The sequence below is a fragment of the Aplidium turbinatum genome, chromosome 8, assembly GCF_918807975.1.
Source record: "Aplidium turbinatum chromosome 8, kaAplTurb1.1, whole genome shotgun sequence".
Classification (NCBI taxonomy): Eukaryota; Metazoa; Chordata; class Ascidiacea; order Aplousobranchia; family Polyclinidae; genus Aplidium; species Aplidium turbinatum.
In genome coordinates this window covers 4,125,640-4,146,204 of record NC_137479.1, presented here as the reverse complement: position 1 = coordinate 4,146,204, position 20,565 = coordinate 4,125,640, and the positions used below count along the sequence as shown (strand labels likewise).

The window sequence follows — 20,565 nt, the reverse complement described above, 5'->3', positions numbered from 1 at the left end:
TGATTTGCCACCTGTGTTAGTCACTTGACACGCTGCTTTACATTTTTGGTTACGATCCCAGGCAGCAAAATCCGTCATTTTTACATTGATTCAACGTCTACAGACGGGATTGTTGCGTTTTTGTATTGTGACGTCGGAACGATGCAAGCAATCGGGTTATTTTTCTGCGCATAATCACTTCAGAGTCTTCCGCTGTAATTTATTTTTTGTCCTGTTTTAATGTTATCATGCGCATTTCAACGATTGCGTGAGTAAGTGAGGCAAAGTTATTTGAAGATTGCTTATGATGACGTAATCACTCCACCACAAAGAGATTGCCAATCCCTCCAGTAACGTCTCAGCAAAGTTCGTCATTTTTACATTGATTCAACGTCTGAAACTATGTAAAAATGACGGATTTGCTGTCTGGGATAAGATTGAGCAACAACTAAATTAAGAACAAATATTCTGTCTCTGAAATTTTAGTAGCCACAAGCTGATTTCGCAATTTGGCTGGATTGCTTCACTCAGATGCTAGTGCTGATAAATTTGAAACCATGACAGACCAGATAGCTTTGTGCATGATATCTGACGTTATTTTGCTGTATGTTAATGTGTGACGGTTGCTTGTGATCATGGTTTGACTAAAATCATTGATGCAATTGATTTATCTTCCTGTGTGACTCAAGCTTGGTTTGGTCTGTTTCCGCTTAGACGTTGTTTCAATGTGCAGGAAGCTATTCAGTGACCAAGATCACAGTCATCCCCCGTGACTGCGCGTCTCGGACTGATTCGGTCCGGCGACGTCATTTCACGTTGATTGAGCGTCTGGATTCGTGAAATCAACATGAATCACAAATTGCCTTATTTTGCGAAGCCACTTTGAAGTCTCGTCTCATCTTTCACTACATGATGTCATCCCGTATCATTCATATCTATTTCCGGGATTTTGTTCCCACAATGATGCCGAGTGCATTGATCCCCTCACGAGCAATCAAATGGCTTTTGAAGAGCTCGATCCGCTTTGAGTGGTGGTGGTGGCCATCCCTCTTTTCATCTACCAGCTTAGGTTACGAGTTAAAGTAAATTATTGCTCCAATAAGGAAGTGATATTGTGATGTAATTGCTTGTTCGCGGCCAATATATTCCTGTGTTTTTCATTACTGTATCAAGCCAATGCGACGCCTTGTTTAATGATTACATGGATTGAACATCACCAAACGCTGCTACAACGCAAACAAAATGGACAGTTTTGAAAATGGGATGAATGGCAGCTTGCAATCTTAGCGGTTTCTATGGTGTCATTCCTCACATTCTTCGCCTTTTGACATCTGCGCATTCTTGCTTCTTATCAATCTTTTTACGTGGATTCAACGTCCGCAGACATGAAACCAATTTAAAAAAAGTACCAATGTTATAATTGGAATGTTGCTTTTGCATCTCTTGTCTGGATTTGATAACCATTTCTTACAATGAATCAACGCTTGTATTAGTTGTATTTGCGTTAGCATGATAAGTTTGGCACTGAAGAGATTTGCAAAGAAAACAAACATGAAATTTCGCACTGATCGCAAATGGATCTTTGACGCTGCAGATAAACAGATACACATGCCTGACCCACTCACAAGAACAGAATATAGAAAGAACGTACAGAATTGATTCAACGTCTGCAGATGTTACATCAATGTCAAATACGACTGATTTCCTGCCTGGATTGTTGTTTTATCATTAGTTCTAAGCAATTATTGAAAATCTGAAACTGGAAGTACCTAGAAAAAAAATCATTCAATCTTTATGAAATTAATAGTTTCTTTGCAAGAGTGGTTTTTCTTGTTTGATTGTTACAAAAGAGTTTTTACTTTTTATTGCTCTTGGGTCATTGAAGGCATGCTTTCCAAAAGGGAAATGTTAATTAGGTTGAGAAATACTGCCATCCAGTGTCTTAACATTGAGATAATGATGATCGCAAGCCCGAACATCTGGTTGTGACTTGAGTGAACGTCATCGAAGCCACCCTATCATGTGCTCAGATGATTCTGCGAATGTTTGCTTCTGAAAATTGGGGAAACGGAACTCTGATAAAAATAGCGCACTTGACGGTTTATTGACAGTTTCCTTGAAACTAGTCTTTCATAAAATTATTAAATGTATTCTTGCTACGGCCGTGTTTCTTGACACTTGTGAGAAAGAGCAGAAGCCCAATTCATGTCTGACTTGTCAGCTCGTTCGGTTGACTTTGATTCCAATTTCCAACACAAAACAACCAGCGTCCGGGTTTGGTGTCCTACCTTCAAGCTGCCTACTTTTTCCCACCATTAATTCAGTGACGTCATTTCACATCGTGTTGTTCAACACGAAAAAGAAATTGATGGCCATTCCAACAGATGATCCACGTGTCGCAGCAGACACTTGCATCATAGCGTGTAAATTGTTACTGTTAATTATTTATTTGCGTGACTGACTGCTTTTCTCGTCACTGTCGGTTTAATTTTACTCGGTTAATTACTATCATAACTTTGCGTTAAAATAATTTGTACATTAGGCTTTGTTGACCAATCATACTATGTCATTGTGTCCGATCTAGGTCTGGGACAAACTACCCAACTTGAAAGCGGTCATGCAGTGGTCTGGGGAGGTGGATTCTAACGATGGCAGAGTGTACTCTGTAAGTGTAAACAGTGAATTTAAAGACGAAAATCTATTCATCACAAATAACCCAGACAGATAAATCAACCGTTTTCTACATTGATGAAACGTTTGCGTTGAATCAATGTAAAAAAAATGGTTGATTTGCTGTCAGAGAATGATATTCAATCTTCAAACAACTTTGATATATTTAAACGTCACGTTAGCTTGATATCCAATGTTTGCACGGTCCATCAGATGGCGGTCATCTGATCCATTCCATTGAAATTTACGAGGATGTGTTCTAAGTTTTGTTGTTTTAATGAAAGTATTTCAACCTGGGATGCAACGGATGTTGCTTTAGAACGTTGACGTTCATTGGAAGATCCAGGCGGTCACCAAGAGGATGAATGGAAACATTCTTCTTCGAATGGTTGCCTGGTCTCTTAAGCTTACTGTCAGGTTTATCACCTCCTATTGAAGAGGATGTGAACTTCCTGAAGTCGACGACAAGTGAAAGTGAGGAGTTTTATTTCCAGGAAAATGATTGATCCTACTGTGATGAGATCTTGCCATGTAGGCGAACTAGACGAAAGATTTTTTCAGTTCAGTTGTTTTTATTTCTGACCATCATATCAAAACAATACACGTCAACATAGCAAAGGTCGAGAAAAAGGTAGAAGCGACAAAACGCAAAAAAAAATGATGGATGCTGAAAAAAAAAAAAGATGCTGTAAAATTGGACAGATTGGACAATGGTGCGAGAGGAACGATTGAGAAAGTGAGGGATCTCTATGTCAATCTAATTTTTTTGCGAACTTTATATGGCAAATAATTGCTGTTACATTGGGGCAGATGAAGATCAGACAGTTTGTTGCACACAGAAGGAGTGTGGCTAAATCTTCTTGTGCTCCCGCCACTTATTTCCTGTGCAAGTTTGATCTATCAGTTGTTACCTTGTGCAGATAAGTTTACCAGCCTGTTGGCAAGCAACGAAATTGTGGAGGATCAAAAAGAAGAAGGCATTGTGGTAGAGCAACGTCTTGTCCAGGGAAAGAAAAATATTCTTGTTTTCAATTCTCAAATTGTAACAAAAAACAAACTGAACCAGTCTTTTTTACAACATCTGAAGAGACTAATGTGCTGGCTGGGTTCATTTGGGAGTGTTGAGCCATAAACCTCCGTGCTGAAACAGGTGCTGCCACTCCGGACCAGAGTGGCCAGGGAGTTGTGTAAATTATGGAGTAGCTCCAATTTCCCCAAAACTCTCATATTCCCAGATTAGAGCCTTTCAATTTGATGCAGTTTACCTTGTTGCCAAGGACAAGCTGGCTGGGTTAGCAACATTATATTTTGTTGACGCTTTATCATGTTATGTTTGGTTGGATATGTCATCGTTATGGTCGCTGATTTTCCTTCGATTCTAGTTCTGGGTCACTGATGTTTGCACCCGCTCGACCAAATGGCTTTGCTGTTTTTGAATGGTGAACCCTATCACCGTTATTATTCCATCACAACACCTGCCGTTTTTAGTGGCGGAAGTTTTCTGAGATTGGCGGCGTCATCCCGGATGCCATGATACATGACATCATCGGCAGACAAAAAGTGAATCAGTGTTGCCAGATAATCTTCACTTCGGGCACCACCGGCGCACCCAAGGGTGTTTTGCTGAGCCATGATAACGTAAGTACAATGATGTTTTTGGTAGTTTTGCTCAAGCTAATTGAACAACGTGATACCCTGCCGTGGTTTACGCAGTGAAGCTGGTGTTGCTGATCCCAGGCGAATACTACTATTGTTTTCACATCTCTTGAAAGTTTTTTTTGCCTACGCCATGCGCGCTCTTTGATGTCACGGCTTGTGCACTTCAAAAGGACTTTTCCACGCGTTATTCGTTCTCCAATTACACATCGACAACATTAGCGCTTGTTCACCTGCTTTCGATTGCCTCTTCTCTCTTAAATTAATTTTCATTTCCGATCAGTTCTAACATTCCAAAGTTTTTTTTCTTCCAGATAACAAGTACAGCTCGGCGGTTAGTTGAATGGGCTGGTCTGAAGCACGAAGTCATCCTTTCTTATCTTCCCTTGTCTCACATTGCAGCCCAAATGTCCGACCTGTGGTCCAGCATGGCCGCGGGCAGTACCGTGTACTTTGCAAAACCTGATGTTTTGAAGGTAATCTTGTTTATGCCATCTGATAAAGTTTGGACGATCTTGGGGCAATTGTGACTAGAGATGTAAATGCAAAAAAAACGAACCGTTTTTTTTTTAAAAAAAACGTGTTTTTTTTCAAAAAAAACTTGAGCCAAAAAAAACACTCGTTTTTTGGTTTTTTTTGTTTTTTTCATATTTTTCTGGAAAAGTTGCAAATTTTTTGCAATTTGCAGCTTAGTTTCATTATAGTGCTCTTGAAAAACATTAAATTACTGAAAATGGTTTTATTGGTGTGCTGAAATTCCTAAGTGTTTGTGTTTGGCAGCATATGTTTTTGCATAGTCCTACGTATTGTTTCGCTTTCTTCATTCTCAGGCATGTTTGTGGCAGTAGACCTGACAAACATTGAATTAATGCAATTTGATACATGACATAATGTAGATGAGTTAATTTCTTTTTCCTTTTATGGAAGTTAGCCTATGATGTTAGTATACTGTGGTAGGCTACTGGTTATTCTTGTACACACTCAATGGGTTGAGGAAATTTTGGCAAAACAAGGTGGCAGTATTCAGTAGCCTACACACATTTACCTTGTTTGTGGACGTGGTAATTTACTAATGCAAGCTATTGCCAATATGTTTTGTAACTGATAGCTTACCAACGATGTACATGCTTTATAAATATTGAAACAGAAGTATTCTTTTCGTGTGTTGTAAGATCTTGGACACTTCGTCATTGATGCTTCTTGCAGATTATTTGTGACATATGATGCAAGAGATCTTATCACTGCTATTTTTAGCTGTCAAAAGTTAGTGCATTTGTCAGAAAAGGTTTAGGTTAATGTTCTTTTCAAATGCCCACCACCCATGTTGACTATTGCTAGTAACTACCAACCCTGAATGAAGAAATTTTCCCTTTAAAGTGGAGTTTTTTCAGCACTGCTCAGTGTTCACATAGTGAATAAATGCTTTATAATATTTTTCCTGACAAGTATAAAGTTTTACCCATATTCCCGCAATGCAGGATAAAGATACAAAACAAACATCAAAGATGAAAACTTATTTTATTTGAGAACTAGGCCTACTGCTTTTTGAGATAAAAAGAAATTGACCTCTTGTCATTACGCACCAATAAAACCATGATGCAAACTTTAATTTTTTTTATTGGACAGAGGAAAGATTGACGAAAAGTTTGGCAAAAACAGAAAAGTGCTAAAGCCTCAGAGTCCTGCAAACTAGTTCAAATTGGGTGGATTAAGTGCAACCATACTTCTTTTAAACATGTCTATGACAGCACAATGGTGTAATTAAGGGAAAACAAACATGACTATGACATCATAAAGGAGTATTGAACCTCTTCACGGAAAATAAAAAAACATCAAAATGTTTCCATCTTTCACTACATTTAAATGTGATTTGGGCTAAAAGTTGGGAGTTTAGCACTACACTGCTTTTGCCAAACTTGTCATCAATCTTTCCTCTATCCAATTTTTTTTTTTTTAAATTTACGCATCATGGTTTTATTGGTGCGTAACGACAAGAGGTTACTTTTTTTTATCTCAAAAATTAGTAGCCAAAACTTGTTTTAATGTTCATAAACAGATAGCCCACCCCAAAAAACATAGGGGTAGAGCTAAAAAATTATCTAAATATGTTGAGCGGTTCTTGAGATATGGCCGTTTTTCTATTGCTCCTTATCTATAAAGCCACCTAGTGGCTAAGGTTATTTCACTTGTAACTCGAGAACCGCTTGTGTGATTTTCATCAAGTTTGCACCAAATGCACATCAACTGGAACAATATCTTGACGTTGTACTGGAAAAGGTGTGGTGTGCTGCTGAAAAGTGCCTTTGTGAAGTAGAGAAACAGGACCCTTACCACCTGATCCTAACGTAACATGCCCATTAACCAAAACCCAGGTGGCTTCGAAACTATACACGAGTGTGGTACTGCATTTAACAACCGTCTGGACCAAATTACAGACAAAACTTAAGATGTGCCAACCATATGTGTTACTATTTGAGACGATGAGAAATCTTTATGGCTCGTGTGTTGAGACTTGAGAGACATATTGTCTCATTTGAAAGAAGTTATACGAGTAATGAGACTGTTTTTTTGTTGAAAGAGACGCTATTGCAATGAATTTACCCTAATTGCTGCATATTGTGACATTTAATGTAAAAATAGGTAAAAAAAATAAAAAAAACGAATAAAAAACAAAAAAACTTTATATAATAACAAAGCTTCATCTTCAACAATCGACTGTCCAGCGTAGTTGTGAAGACATGTTTAGTCATATATCATGCAGAGTTTTTTTCAATTCCTTGCGCCCCCCTTGTGAGCCTCACACGCCCCCCAAGGGGGGCGCCCCCCCCCCCCCAGTTTAAGAACCACTGGTCTAACGGGATAGCCAACTGCCTTGTATTTTTAAGAGGTCGCCAAAAATATTGTCTGCTTTGTTTCTATTTGAATTCAAGCTGAAGATGCTTGTTATGGTGGAATCTATGCTAGAGTGTTGTGCAACTGTCAACATTCGATGAATGCAAATTAGCAGTAAGGCCTACTTGTCTCTAACAGTTGCGATTGATGTACGAAGATTGAAATATACGGACAGTAAGAACCTATAGCCAACCAATCTGTCCTTTTGTGCATTGATTCAAGGTCTGTTGGGATGTCTGTCTGCCCTTACTATTTGTCACTACGGACTTTCATTTCTATCCTCGAGGAAAGAAAATCAGACGGAATTTCGTGATTTTTGACATTGAATTGCTGTAAAAGAGCACTGATTTGGTTGGGCAATATTGTTAATTGGTGGTCAAGGATAACTTTCAATCCCCTGGTGATTTTAATTGTATTCCTCTCACGCAACATGGGCAGCAATGCGTTGGCTGTGTTTATTCTGGTGATAAATATGCAGCTAAAGTGTATGCTTAAAATTTCATGGAAGGATAAAATCACAAACAAAGATGTACTGTCCAGAATACAAACCAACATGGAAGTTCTACAAACAATTAAATCAAGAAAATTGAAATATTTTGGCCACATGATTCGCAATAATTCTATTCAAAGACAACTACTAGAAGGAAAAATGAACGGCGAACGAAATAGGGGCAGACCACCAAGAATTTGGACTAATGATATTGAAGACTGGTCAGGACTACAAAACTGCAGTAGAAAAATCTTACAACAGAGAAACTTGGCGTCTCATTGCCTCCAACCCTTGACGAGAAGAAGGAACTTAATGATGATGATGAAAGTGTATGCGACAGGGTTACTATAATGTAAAGTTTTTGTCCAAAGTAGTGTTTCACTTGTGACACTATGGAGTTGTTTTCTTGTTGTCTTCAGCTTTAGATATAACTGGCTTTTCGCTAAACTATCTCAAAACAGATCTATCTACATCGCTCTTGCAGCGGTGTTTCCATCACTAATTGTAAACAGTATACTCACGACGTCGAGTTAATCGCTGCATACACATCATGTCCACGTCGTGCTGCGCACGGTCTCTGTGGTCAGCTTGGATTTCCCAGACAGCAAATCATTCGTTTTACAAAAACTCAACGTCTGCAGACGTTGAATCAATGTAAAAAAACGAATGCTTTGCTGGCTGGGTTACATCTACTTCACTTTTCAGCTGGTGAATATGGTCTTGGTTACACTGATTCAACGTTTTCAGACCTTGAATCAATGCAAGTAGAGCAAAGTAGAGTCAATTTTGCTAGCTAGGTTACCATTCATTTAACTTTAAATGAAAGAAAATTTAATCCCCAGACTAATTGTGCTTCCCATGCTCGGTTTGAAGTCTTCATTTAAAGCAGGGGTTCTTAACCAGGGGTGCACGCACCACTAAGGGGTGCGATACCTGTGCCTAGGCGGTGCGGGGATGCTGAATCATCAAGGTTTGTTATAATATGACGTAAGAAGCAAAGTTGTTTTACCAGGTTTCAACAAAAATTTCGAACTGTAGGCGACTATTACTTTTCAGCCAATCCTAGGAGGGGGTGCGAGAACTGGTTGGTAATTTGAAGATGGTGCCGACAAGGCAAAAGGTTTAGAATCACTGATTTAAAGCGACTACTTGAATGAACAAAGCCACAAAACAACTTTCTACCACAATTAGGAATGAATTGATGCAGTGATGAGAAAGCAATACCTGATTGCGTCGTTCCAGAGTTAGAAACGCTTGAAGTCAACAACGATTAACTGCTTATTGAGTCTAATTGCTCAAAATCACTGTTATTGCCAAACGTAAACATATTATCAACTTTGCCAAGTCGTCATTATGTATGTTGTGCGTAACATGTACACAGGGAAAGTTAGAATAGTATTGTTCAAAAACATTTGTTTTCTAGTTACGTGCAAGTTTTCAATTAGCCTAACCACAATTATCTATTTACTTTATTTGCACCGGGAGCTATTTGGATTAACTTTTGAGTTTACTTACAGTTACCTATAATGGTTTATGGCAAACATGGATATCAAACCTAAAGTTTTAAAAAAAACTCCAGTGTTTAACTGTTTTTTTTGTCCTTAAAACTTCCTGCAAAGATTTCAGTTATTAAAGCATAATGTAGGTTGTCGTGTGGCTTGCCATCATGTCATCAACTGTGTTAGCCCCTCTCTCCATGAGTGAGACGATTCATGCCCTCACCAACCGTGTAAAGACGACATGTAGACATCGCAAGAGGTGTATAATCACCATGGACACAAATTATTAACTTGGTTCACATGAAGCTTATAAAGATATTCGAAACAGAAGTGATTCTTTTTCTTTCCGCAGGGTTCGCTGTCCCAGACGCTGAAGACAGTCCGGCCGACTGCGTTTATAGCCGTCCCCCGGGTTTGGGAAAAAGTGGTGCATAAGCTCCAAGTTGCTCTTGAACAAGGAAACGCCCCTCAGCGAAAAATTATCCAAATTTGTCAAAATATTGGATTTAATTCAATTATGAGAGGGGCTGAGGGGTAAGAAAATTCGTGTGATTGTTAAAAATGTAACAGATTTTTTTGTATGTATTTAACGTAGGATGTATAAAGTAAAAGTTATTGTTTTATCGATAATGCCGCACAAGATAACATTAATTTGATCAAAGCTTCGTTCATTTTGCTGAATCATCGTCGTTTTGAAAGGTCACCACGTTCCTCCCCAACGTCTGCAGACGTTGGATCAAAGTAAAATGACCGAATTTGCTGTCTAGGTCTAAGTTTAGAAAATCCGTTTTATTTAGCTCTGTTGAAAAGTTTGATTGAGGAAATTATTGGTTGTGGAAATAATCAGTTGTATAAAGAAACCCATTTACTTCCGATGGACATCCGCATGTCAATGTTTATGTTTTCAACTTAAGAACCATTTTTGAAGATCAAGTTGTTTAGCCCCAGACAGCAAAGCAACCGTTTTTTGCATTGATTCGACGTCTGCATACGTTGAATCATATAACAAACCGTCGATTTGCCGTCTGGGGTTGCTCTCCCCCCAGGCTGCAATGTTGGACACTCTCCTCCTCGATAGTTCAGCTCGTGATAACCAGACTTTGCAAACAATGAGACGCCGAGATCAAGCAGCTATGGTTCGACTCTTGGTGTGAGCAGTCAAGCTATCAATCAATGGTTTTATTTTGCAATGCCCACCAATGACATGCTCTCTCAAGCTGCATTTAGGCCTAGGGGATAGAATAGTTCAAAAGTCACAACATCTCGAATACAACCGGGAGCACCCTGTCAACTGCAGTGAATGTTCCTGTGTCAGTGGTTCAAGCCCCGTGCGGCACATGCCTTACTGTAAGGGTAGATAAACTCAACTAGTTATTTTTTTTGAATAATTACCGGTTGCTCGTCGGTGCGGATGCGTTCAAACTATTTCACGACATTTTATCTGGTCCAGTACTTCAACTAAATACCCAAATGGTAAACCAAGGAAGTTAATACTTGCATGTCCCTTTTAAGAATTTGGCGTGAACAGCCTTCGCGTTGGACGCAAATAATTGTGCAGTATTTCAGTTTCTATTTGTCACTTATCGCAGGTTTCTGTTCACTCTTTTGCTCGGTAGGCCACTGCGTTTAGTGTTTTTATCTGTTTGTGTATGCATTTGTATGCTTGAAGCTTTGGTAGAGAGTTTGCCTTTTGAATCATAGCCAAGCAAAACAAAGTAACCTTAGCGGGTTTAACATAATGCATTACACACAAAACAAAATAAAACTCAAACATAATACACGGCATAATAACTCAAACGTTTTCGACACGTACGTGTGTTCTTATCAGGAATTAGATCTGCAATATACACAAAATGAAAAATATTAAGCTAAATTTGACTTTGCATTTGTGTGCTTTTATTGTAAAAACAACTTTAATTTATTAATTTAAATTTCCCATTGCATTGCCTTCAAAACAACACAACAACGCGGAATATATCTTCGCCTTTTCCTTCAACAGATCAAGGTCTACTCCATTTGGTTTCGCTCTAGCGAATTCGATCTCGTTTAAGAAGTGGCTGGTGGCGTTGGGTTTGGATAGGTGCTGGTTGGTGGCCAGCTGTGCCGCGCCACTAGGGGAGGACACGCAGAAATGTATGTGGAGACATCATGTTCCTCTTGTGGAGATCTACGGACTCAGCGAGTCTACTGGTAAGGATTTAGACCAGTGCTCCTCAACACGGGTTCCGCTGAGCATGCAGTAGAGTTCCGTGAAGGTTCTCCTCTTTTTCAGGGTTAGTCCTCTTTTTCAGGGTCATTCTCAACCTTTAGATCACGGTGCCGCATTTAAACTCCATGCTTTTAACAAGAACGATACTGTTTTAGTTTAAATTTTTGTTAGTAGGGGGAAATAGCCTAATTATCTGACGACTCTTCATTGAGCGAGCACTACAGGTGGTGGACTTCTGGCCTTGTGGACAGACTTCTCGTACCAATGTGTTAGCCATACGAAAGTCTTGCAAAGCACATCTTCACTTGGTCTGCACATGTCATAGGGTTTAGCATTGATAGATTGTGGTGCTCTGCATTTTTATGATAACCTGTAACAATGGTATCATCACCAGCAGGAAACATATGTTCTTGTGCTGATGATGACACCAACCAGTAATCAATTAGCGCAAGTATGCTTGTCAATGTACATATCTTGTCAGGTAGCATCGCTTAATCATTCTGTATTTTGTTAGGTCCGCACACCGCGTGTCTGAGCGCTCCCGGATGTTACAAGTTTCGTTCAGTTGGCCGACCCATGCCAGGTCACCTCGCCACGGCTGCTAGCGACGGTTCCAATGAGGTGAGAACTGATAGCGAATTGTTCAGGGGTGTAATTGACAGGGGGAAAGCTAGATGCAAAAAATATAAACGTCTTTGCTTCTGTGTCGCGTCATAAATACAACATACAGCAATGAGCCAGTCCTCCACCTGCGCTCATGTGCCTGACCAGCTACCCAAGCACCCCTAACTGCTCTACTAGACATGCTCTGGCAAGTTTTTGCATGTTTTTTTGCATCTCTGCTGATGAGAAGCTTTGACTGCCTTTGGCACAAAAATGTTAGAAGTTCCCCCACCCTGTTCGGAATAACATCGAAGCAATGAATGATTTCATAATGCAGTAGACTAGCTCCCTGGCACTCCATTATATTAAGACTAATTAGGTGAACTATAGTTATTGTTGTTTCGTTCAATATTCCTTTCAATGATGTTGTCATGAGTGGCACCTTCCTTAAATCAGAGAAGCCACTCTGCCATTTCCAATGTAACCACACAGTTAGGAAATCAGCTATTTATACATTTATTCAACATTTACAGACGTTGAATCAATACAAAAGACATGATTTGTTGGCTGTGTAAATGCCTTGCTTGCAGTGTATAGGTGTAGAAATGACAACGTTTGGTGAATGGTTTTCTTTTTGTACTTTTTATCGTGTCCAGGCTTATGCCGAGTGGTTGAAGATTTTTATTAAGTGGAGGGAAAGCAATGAAGCCAATCTTCGTGTCCATCTTCAGGCATGCCTTAAGTAGACCGTGCTAACCGCTGGGTTTTGTGACCGTGCTAACTACAGACGGGTGTCTCAAAGAAATGTACACAAAAGTAGTTTGGAAAAAGAGTTCCATAAACATTTTTTTCTGGGAAATAACATTGTTTTTCTCATTTCAGAAAGCCTAAAGTGTGTGTTGCAATAGACTAAAAGTTAGGAAAATGCCGCAGTTAACCCTTATTCAAAGAACAAAAATCATTGAGTTTTGGCACCAAACGAAATCAGTGGTCCAGGTCCAACGAATGTATCGTGGATTTTTCACCACAGCAGCTGCACCAAATCGAAGAACAATTAGCAGAACAGTTGCTAAATTTTCCACCGTGGGGACTTAGTCCGTGTTCGTGTCTCCAGCACACAGTCCGTGTGTAATTTGAACAAAGGACACAGTGGTAGAAGAAGAAGTGCTCGTTCAGTGGAACATGTGGATGCTGTAAGGCACTCCGTTGCGCGGAGCCCACGAAAATCCATTCGCCGTCTCTCTGCAGAAACTGACATTCATCGTTGTTCTGTGCAACGCATCCAAAGGGCTGACTTGCATCTCTTTCCTTACAAAATTCAGTCACAGAGCGAACTAACACCCCAACAAAAGGCAAAGAGACTTGAATTTGCTAGGTGGTTTTCAGGAAAATTGGAGACAGATAATTTGTTTCTTAGAAAACTTCACATGTCAGATGAAAACCTTAATGCGAGAATGATTCGTTCTTGATGAGATACATTTGAAGTTACATATACTATGATCGAAAAATGCTTGGAACTGCCTATTTCATTCAAAAATTTGTTTTTTTTAAGTTGGTACACTATTATTTTAGTAGCAAAAATGGGCCCTCCTCAAACGTGGAAAAAACGAAAAACTACTCGTTTTTCCTTTACATTGTTATGCTAGGGGGAAAGTTGCCCGACTTCTCCCCTTTCGGAGCCCCTGGCTGTGTATTGTTATTGGATACGTGTAATTATTAATGAGTTGATGTCATGGTTTCTGTAACACTCATTGCAAACAGTGGTGGATTAAGGTTGGCAAGGGTCTTCTTTACCAAAGCCCAGTCAGCCTTGCCCAAATTTGCAATGGATCAGAGTCGAAATATATTTTTTCTGACTTTGATAGTCCTGATGTTTTCAGGTTGAAGGTTTTCAATATATTTTCACCACAAGATAATTTTTATAATGCGACCCTGATTGTAAGTAGTTTCTTATAAATTTCATGGAAACTAAAGATAATGTCAAATAACATTGTAACATTATTGCATATGAGTCTTTGCTACTTATTTTTGGGATTGAGTTTTTTTGTCACATATCCATGATTGTTGCTTGCATATCCTTTGTTTTGTACTAACTACTTAGAAAGTATTTTAAGCAGTACTTAGTCAGTTTGTACCTACTATGCCTTATCACATACGGTAACTATTGGTGCAAATAGTTCAAATATAGCATTTTCACTTCTTCACATTATATAGCTTTCAAACTAAAACGTCATTTTTTATTATTATCAGCTTATGTAGATAAAATAGAGACAAAAGTTGCATTAGAGCATATATAAACATGGACCTTCTGGAAATTTTAAGCCAAAAACCAACATTCTAGCTTAACTGGTTTCCAAGTTATGGGATTTTCATGAAATTTTACCCTCAAATGACCTTTAAAAATTATGGGGCACCTGGGTGTAGGTGGCACAAACCCAAAACCTTCTCAGAAGTTGGTTTTTGGTCCATACGCCACTTTTTGTTAATCTGATTTTTTGATTTGAAAAAAAAAATTTTTTTCACTCCACCCTACTAGACATGCTCTGGCAAGTTTTTGCATGTTTTTTGCATCTCTGCTGATGAGAAGCTTTGACTGCTTTTGGCACAAAAATGTTAGAAGTTCCCCCACCCTGTTCGGAATAACATCGAAGCAATGAATGATTTCATAATGCAGTAGACTAGCTCCCTGGCACTCCATTATATTAAGACTAATTAGGTGAACTATAGTTATTGTTGTTTCGTTCAATATTCCTTTCAATGATGTTGTCATGAGTGGCACCTTCCTTAAATCAGAGAAGCCACTCTGCCATTTCCAATGTAACCACACAGTTAGGAAATCAGCTATTTATACATTTATTCAACATTTACAGACGTTGAATCAATACAAAAGACATGATTTGTTGGCTGTGTAAATGCCTTGCTTGCAGTGTATAGGTGTAGAAATGACAACGTTTGGTGAATGGTTTTCTTTTTGTACTTTTTATCGTGTCCAGGCTTATGCCGAGTGGTTGAAGATTTTTATTAAGTGGAGGGAAGGCAATGAAGCCAATCTTCGTGTCCATCTTCAGGCATGCCTTAAGTAGACCGTGCTAACCGCTGGGTTTTGTGACCGTGCTAACTACAGACGGGTGTCTCAAAGAAATGTACACAAAAGTAGTTTGGAAAAAGAGTTCCATAAACATTTTTTTCTGGGAAATAACATTGTTTTTCTCATTTCAGAAAGCCTAAAGTGTGTGTTGCAATAGACTAAAAGTTAGGAAAATGCCGCAGTTAACCCTTATTCAAAGAACAAAAATCATTGAGTTTTGGCACCAAACGAAATCAGTGGTCCAGGTCCAACGAATGTATCGTGGATTTTTCACCACAGCAGCTGCACCAAATCGAAGAACAATTAGCAGAACAGTTGCTAAATTTTCCACCGTGGGGACTTAGTCCGTGTTCGTGTCTCCAGCACACAGTCCGTGTGTAATTTGAACAAAGGACACAGTGGTAGAAGAAGAAGTGTTCGTTTAGTGGAACATATGGATGCTGTAAGGCACTCCGTTGCGCGGAGCCCACGAAAATTCATTCGCCGTCTCTCTGCAGAAACTGACATTCATCGTTGTTCTGTGCAACGCATCCAAAGGGCTGACTTGCATCTTTTTCCTTACAAAATTCAGTCACAGAGCGAACTAACACCCCAACAAAAGGCAAAGAGACTTGAATTTGCTAGGTGGTTTTCAGGAAAATTGGAAACAGATGATTTGTTTCTTAGGAAACTTCACATGTCAGATGAATGTCATGCTCATCTTTCTGGGACAAGTGAACACACAGAACTTTCGATCCTGGGGGACAGAGAATAAAGGCGATGAACTGATAGATGAAAGTCCTAGATCTGTACTTAAGGTGACAATGTGGGCAGCAATTGGCTGGTACGGTATCATTGGACCTTACTTTTTCGAGGAAGACGATAGCAGAACAGCCACAGTGAACCAGGACAAGTATCGTCAAATGATTCAGGGGTTCTATCTTCCAGAGTTCTACCTTCCAAGCTCGGAGACGGAACAACGAGATTCGAATGACGACACAGTGGTTTCAACAAGATGGAGCTCCACCACACACAGCAAGAGCTACACGAGAATTCCTACGAACGAAGTTTCCTGGACGTCTGATCTCTCTGCATGAAGACACTAAATGGCCTCCCTATTCACCAGATTTGACGCCCCCAGATTTCTTTCTCTGGGGCTTCTTGAAGGACCGTATTTATTCGAATCCCAAGCCAAGAGACCTCCAACAACTTCAGGCAAACATTCGACGAGAAATGCAGAGCATTTCAGTGGAAACATTCCCAAGTGTGATGAACAATGTAGCAGCAAGGGTGCAGGCTGTCATTGGGAAACGAGGAGGTTACATTGATCATGTGGTGTAAAAAAGTAAAAAGGTTAAAATGTCCAAATGGAAAGACTGAACTAACAACTGTGCATTGGAAAAAAAACTTACATGCTTCAGCTGCATGGTCCATCAGAAAAAGTCTGAAAATATTGATTGGTTTATCTGTGTCATTGATATACTTTTGTGTACATTTTTTTGAGACACCCTATATCCTACTACATAATTTTCCATTCAGGCATGTTTTAAACCTTTCAAGGTTTTGCCACCTTTTCCCGTTCATTAACGTGCTGGTAGGTCTATATCGACTATTGTAGTTAGTAGTATCTCTATGATTGTATCTTGCGAAAGACACAGCCGCATGCGCTTATGCGGTGTCAAATAGGCGCTCATTTTTAACGTCGTACCAGGGTTCTCACCACTCGGCTGCACGACCGACATGGTATGCATTTTTGGAACATAAGTGTTTCTTCAATGACAAGTTACGTTCTTCTGATGTAAACTAAGCTAAACTATCTCAAAGTGTTTCTGGTGATAATCCTCATTTATTCCGACGTACCCATAACGCTTGCATGTTCAGTTGTTTTCACAGATGCATGGTTCTGTGTTCTGCCATGCGAGATAAGTAGGCTTTGCCTGATCTAGCCCCCTAAAGAAGCCAGTCTAATTGACAAAACGTCGGAATAACTTGGTTTGCACCAGAAGAGAGTATCACATTATTAAATTGAATGCCTGGCGATCAGTCTCTCATTCGTAGTTTTTGTAGTTTTTTGTTCATTTGAAGGGCACAATAAAATGTTTGGAATATTTGAAAACATGTTATCGTACACTGCTCAACCATGACTTATCGTCGCTACATTTGGAACCTATTACGTTATGGAAAATTCTTAAATTCCTTTCACACAGATAATCACAAATATTTTGCTTGATGTAGAAATGACGCATTCTAATGTTGATTCATTGTAACTTCTTTGACATTAAGAGTTGATGAAAAACTTTGCAAGTCACTGGCGAAGGAAGTTGAATGTTGTTTTTGTCGAGTCAAAAGTGTGTTTTGCATTAAAATCCAAACAACATTATGTGATGAGCAGCGACTTATGGCTCTGGTCTCATAGGGACAGGCAATCTCGGCTAGCAAAAGTTGCCTTTTACCATTGTTGAAACGTTTTTACAACGTTTTTACAACGTGAAATGGTGCATTAACGTTGGAGTTGTTTTTATCTAGCAGTAAAAATTTACAAGCCACTGGCATCGTTATCAGTTCTTTGATCGCTCAAATGTTGCTTCAAATAATATTTTTTACTTTTCTTCTTGCTTGGCAATTTTCAATGACTAATTCTCTTAACCTGACGTCACAATGAGGTCATATCGACACGACAAAACAAATCTGGTGCAAGTACTTTTTGATAAGTTATGTTCTGAACAGAAATAGATCTGTTGAACCCGCCGTTGGGTTGTATTTCGTCAATCATTGTTGAATAGTTTCAGAGCCATGTTCTTGTTAGTCTGATCAGCTCGAGATTAAATTTGCGATTCCTTGAAGTATCAATGACGTCATAAATATCTTTTCCATCGCAATTCTCTATGTCACAAGTCACGACCCTATTCAATATTTAGCTCATAAAGAATTATTTACACCTGATAGATCCACGTTATAAATATATTAAATTCTCATGTTTTATCTGAATTTTCTTATGAAGTTTGTTTAAAAAAAATATTTTGTAAAATTTACAATAACATGAGCAGGATGATTTTTATGTAACAGACTTCTGTTACGTCATGACATGACGTAGTCCAGGTTGATGACGAAGTGGTGTGGTACGGGCCTTGTATGGTCGTTGCGTTTCTATGTATTGTACTTACATGTCTGTATTGGAGGTCAAGTTGAGGTTTAGTTTCATATTTATCGAGAGGTATGACAGAAATTCTTAGAATTTGAAACGTTTATCGAGAGGTATCAGCTACATGGCCCAAAATATTATAGTAATTTCGCAACTGATCTTTTCACAACTAAATCACGAGGTACTTTGTAGAGTGAGTTTGATTGTGTTGTATGTTCCTTTTAAACTAAATTATCGAGTTTTGCCTTGTGTAACCAAAGAGCCTGAGTGCCGTGACACGTGACTTATGCCCATCACCACCGGCTTATGGTCGGTTGGTTTTTATTATGATCGTTTGCGATTTTGTTCTGATTTGAAATTATTTATGTCAGAAGTTTGTTGCAAGGAACAAATTCTTGTTTACAAAATGAGACATTGGGTCTCCCTGGTTGCTACCAAACTGAAAAATAAGTCTTTTTACGTTGATTCAACGTAAAGAAGGCTTATGGTTTGGCTTGGTGGGTTTACCATAATGTGCAAGTGATTTGTTGTTTGAAAGTGTTTGCATTTTCAAATGATGCACAAAGTTGTTAACTTCTTTCAAGCGACGGTTGTGTTGAGCCAAACGTTGTTGCATCCATGTCACCCTTCCGTGGTGAGTGCGGGGTGTCCGTGCATGTTTAGTGCACAACTAAAATGAATATAAGAGCGTTTAACACTGTTGTGTAAGTTTCTAATTTTTTAACACTTACCAAGTAATCTCAATCGTCTGCACTGCATTGGACAATCGAATTGATTCAATAACACACAATTTACTGTATTCACGTGGTAACTGATTCAGGGTTCGTCAGGCCCTAGCCAACAAAGTGTTATTTTTTCATCACTGTATTGTTGGCGAGTCAATGTGAAAGCACTGATTTACTAGCTGGGGTTGCGGCAAGTTGTCGCGTTAACATCTCATACCCTAGTTTGGTTCCCTCACATCAAACGCTGATAGGTTGTAGGCATGGCTGTAGCATTTCGCTGAAAAGGTTATGTTCATCAAAAAATAAAAGTGCCAGAATGTAGAAATTAAACTCATGCTATGATCATAACTCATGTTCGTTAAACGTTTCAAAAACTGCACTGTCTTCATCTTCAGTGCTATAAATGTCTTTATTTGATCTTTATTTTTTTTAACCAATCTGCTCCTTGGTTAAGCTTTTTACGCGAATTTAAATTAATGTGAAATGTTTATACGTTTTGATGTTTTTACGATGTTGATGAATAACAATCATACCTTTGCATTGAAAACATTGGATAATCGTACCACATGGTGCATGATGACGTTGTATGAGAATACTCACGTCAGATATATTGTCACTGGCACACAGATATGTCTGTGGGGGCGCAACATCATGATGGGATACCTGGGTATGCCGGATGAGACTGAACGCGCCATAGACTCGGATGGCTGGTTGCGCACGGGAGACATGGGAAGAGTGGAGGAGGATGGCTTCATGTACGTCACCGGTCGGATCAAAGGTACGTCATTATGACGTATGTTTACATGCGTAGTAGTGTCGTCCAAAATACACCATTTTTCCGAATTTCAGTTTTGATCACTCGGAAGTGATCATCTCATCAACGAAAGCAAACTTTGTGAAGGTTGAAGCAAGGCTGTGGAGTCGGGCAAAAATTTACGACTCCGACACCTTGATTTATTACAGGCCGACGAATCTTCCGGCGATTAAAGTCAAGACATCCCTTTGTACCAGCTTCCCTTAAAATATTACAACCATTCAGTGCTCATACCACCAGTGCAGCACATTATAGGCTATGGAAGACACTTGGAATGCAGCATGGTGTGCCACCGACACTAAACTCTTTGGTTTATACTTCACCCGGTGACGCGCTCCCCTGGTATGCACCTGCCCCTGCCGATTTGGGTCAAGCTCAATAGAATTGGAACATGAGTTGGCCGCTTCCATTCCAACAAGCACAAGTAGGGTTGGCTTTCTCATCAGCCTGTGAATGTGGTGCGGAGGAACAAATTGCTGACCATGTCATTCTTGAACGTCCCATTTACCGACACTCACCTGGCTTTCCAACAACAGTCCTGAAATCTGAACAAACCTGTCTCACATGAAAGAAGAAGTACTGGCCGACACCACTTTCAGTGTTGCCAAATTTTTAGAGTTGCCAGAGTTTGTTTTTTTCAATTTAATTTCACTAAAATTGTGATCGAAATTGAAAAGATGACTTTCACAAAAATTGACAAGAACAAACACTTCTATTTTTTGGAAAAGTTTCAGAGTGCAATGCAGAAATCAAGAAAACAATATTTAGGATTAAGGCTGCAAACAACAAATTTTACTGTTCATCGTTTTGTATCATCGA

At 39.3% G+C, this 20,565-nt stretch overlaps 1 protein-coding gene across 1 annotated transcript in view; it reads left to right on the top strand.

Annotated features, from left to right (window-relative positions):
- Positions 1–20,565, top strand: part of LOC145775726 (long-chain-fatty-acid--CoA ligase ACSBG2-like) — a 34,003-nt gene that overhangs the window by 8,784 nt on the left and 4,654 nt on the right. The window contains exons 6-12 of the mRNA XM_082587085.1: positions 2,564–2,644; positions 4,138–4,287; positions 4,620–4,781; positions 9,539–9,720; positions 11,186–11,376; positions 11,910–12,016; positions 19,560–19,710. Coding sequence (XP_082443211.1) covers positions 2,564–2,644; positions 4,138–4,287; positions 4,620–4,781; positions 9,539–9,720; positions 11,186–11,376; positions 11,910–12,016; positions 19,560–19,710 — 1,024 coding nt within the window. The remainder of the gene's footprint in view (positions 1–2,563; positions 2,645–4,137; positions 4,288–4,619; positions 4,782–9,538; positions 9,721–11,185; positions 11,377–11,909; positions 12,017–19,559; positions 19,711–20,565) is intronic.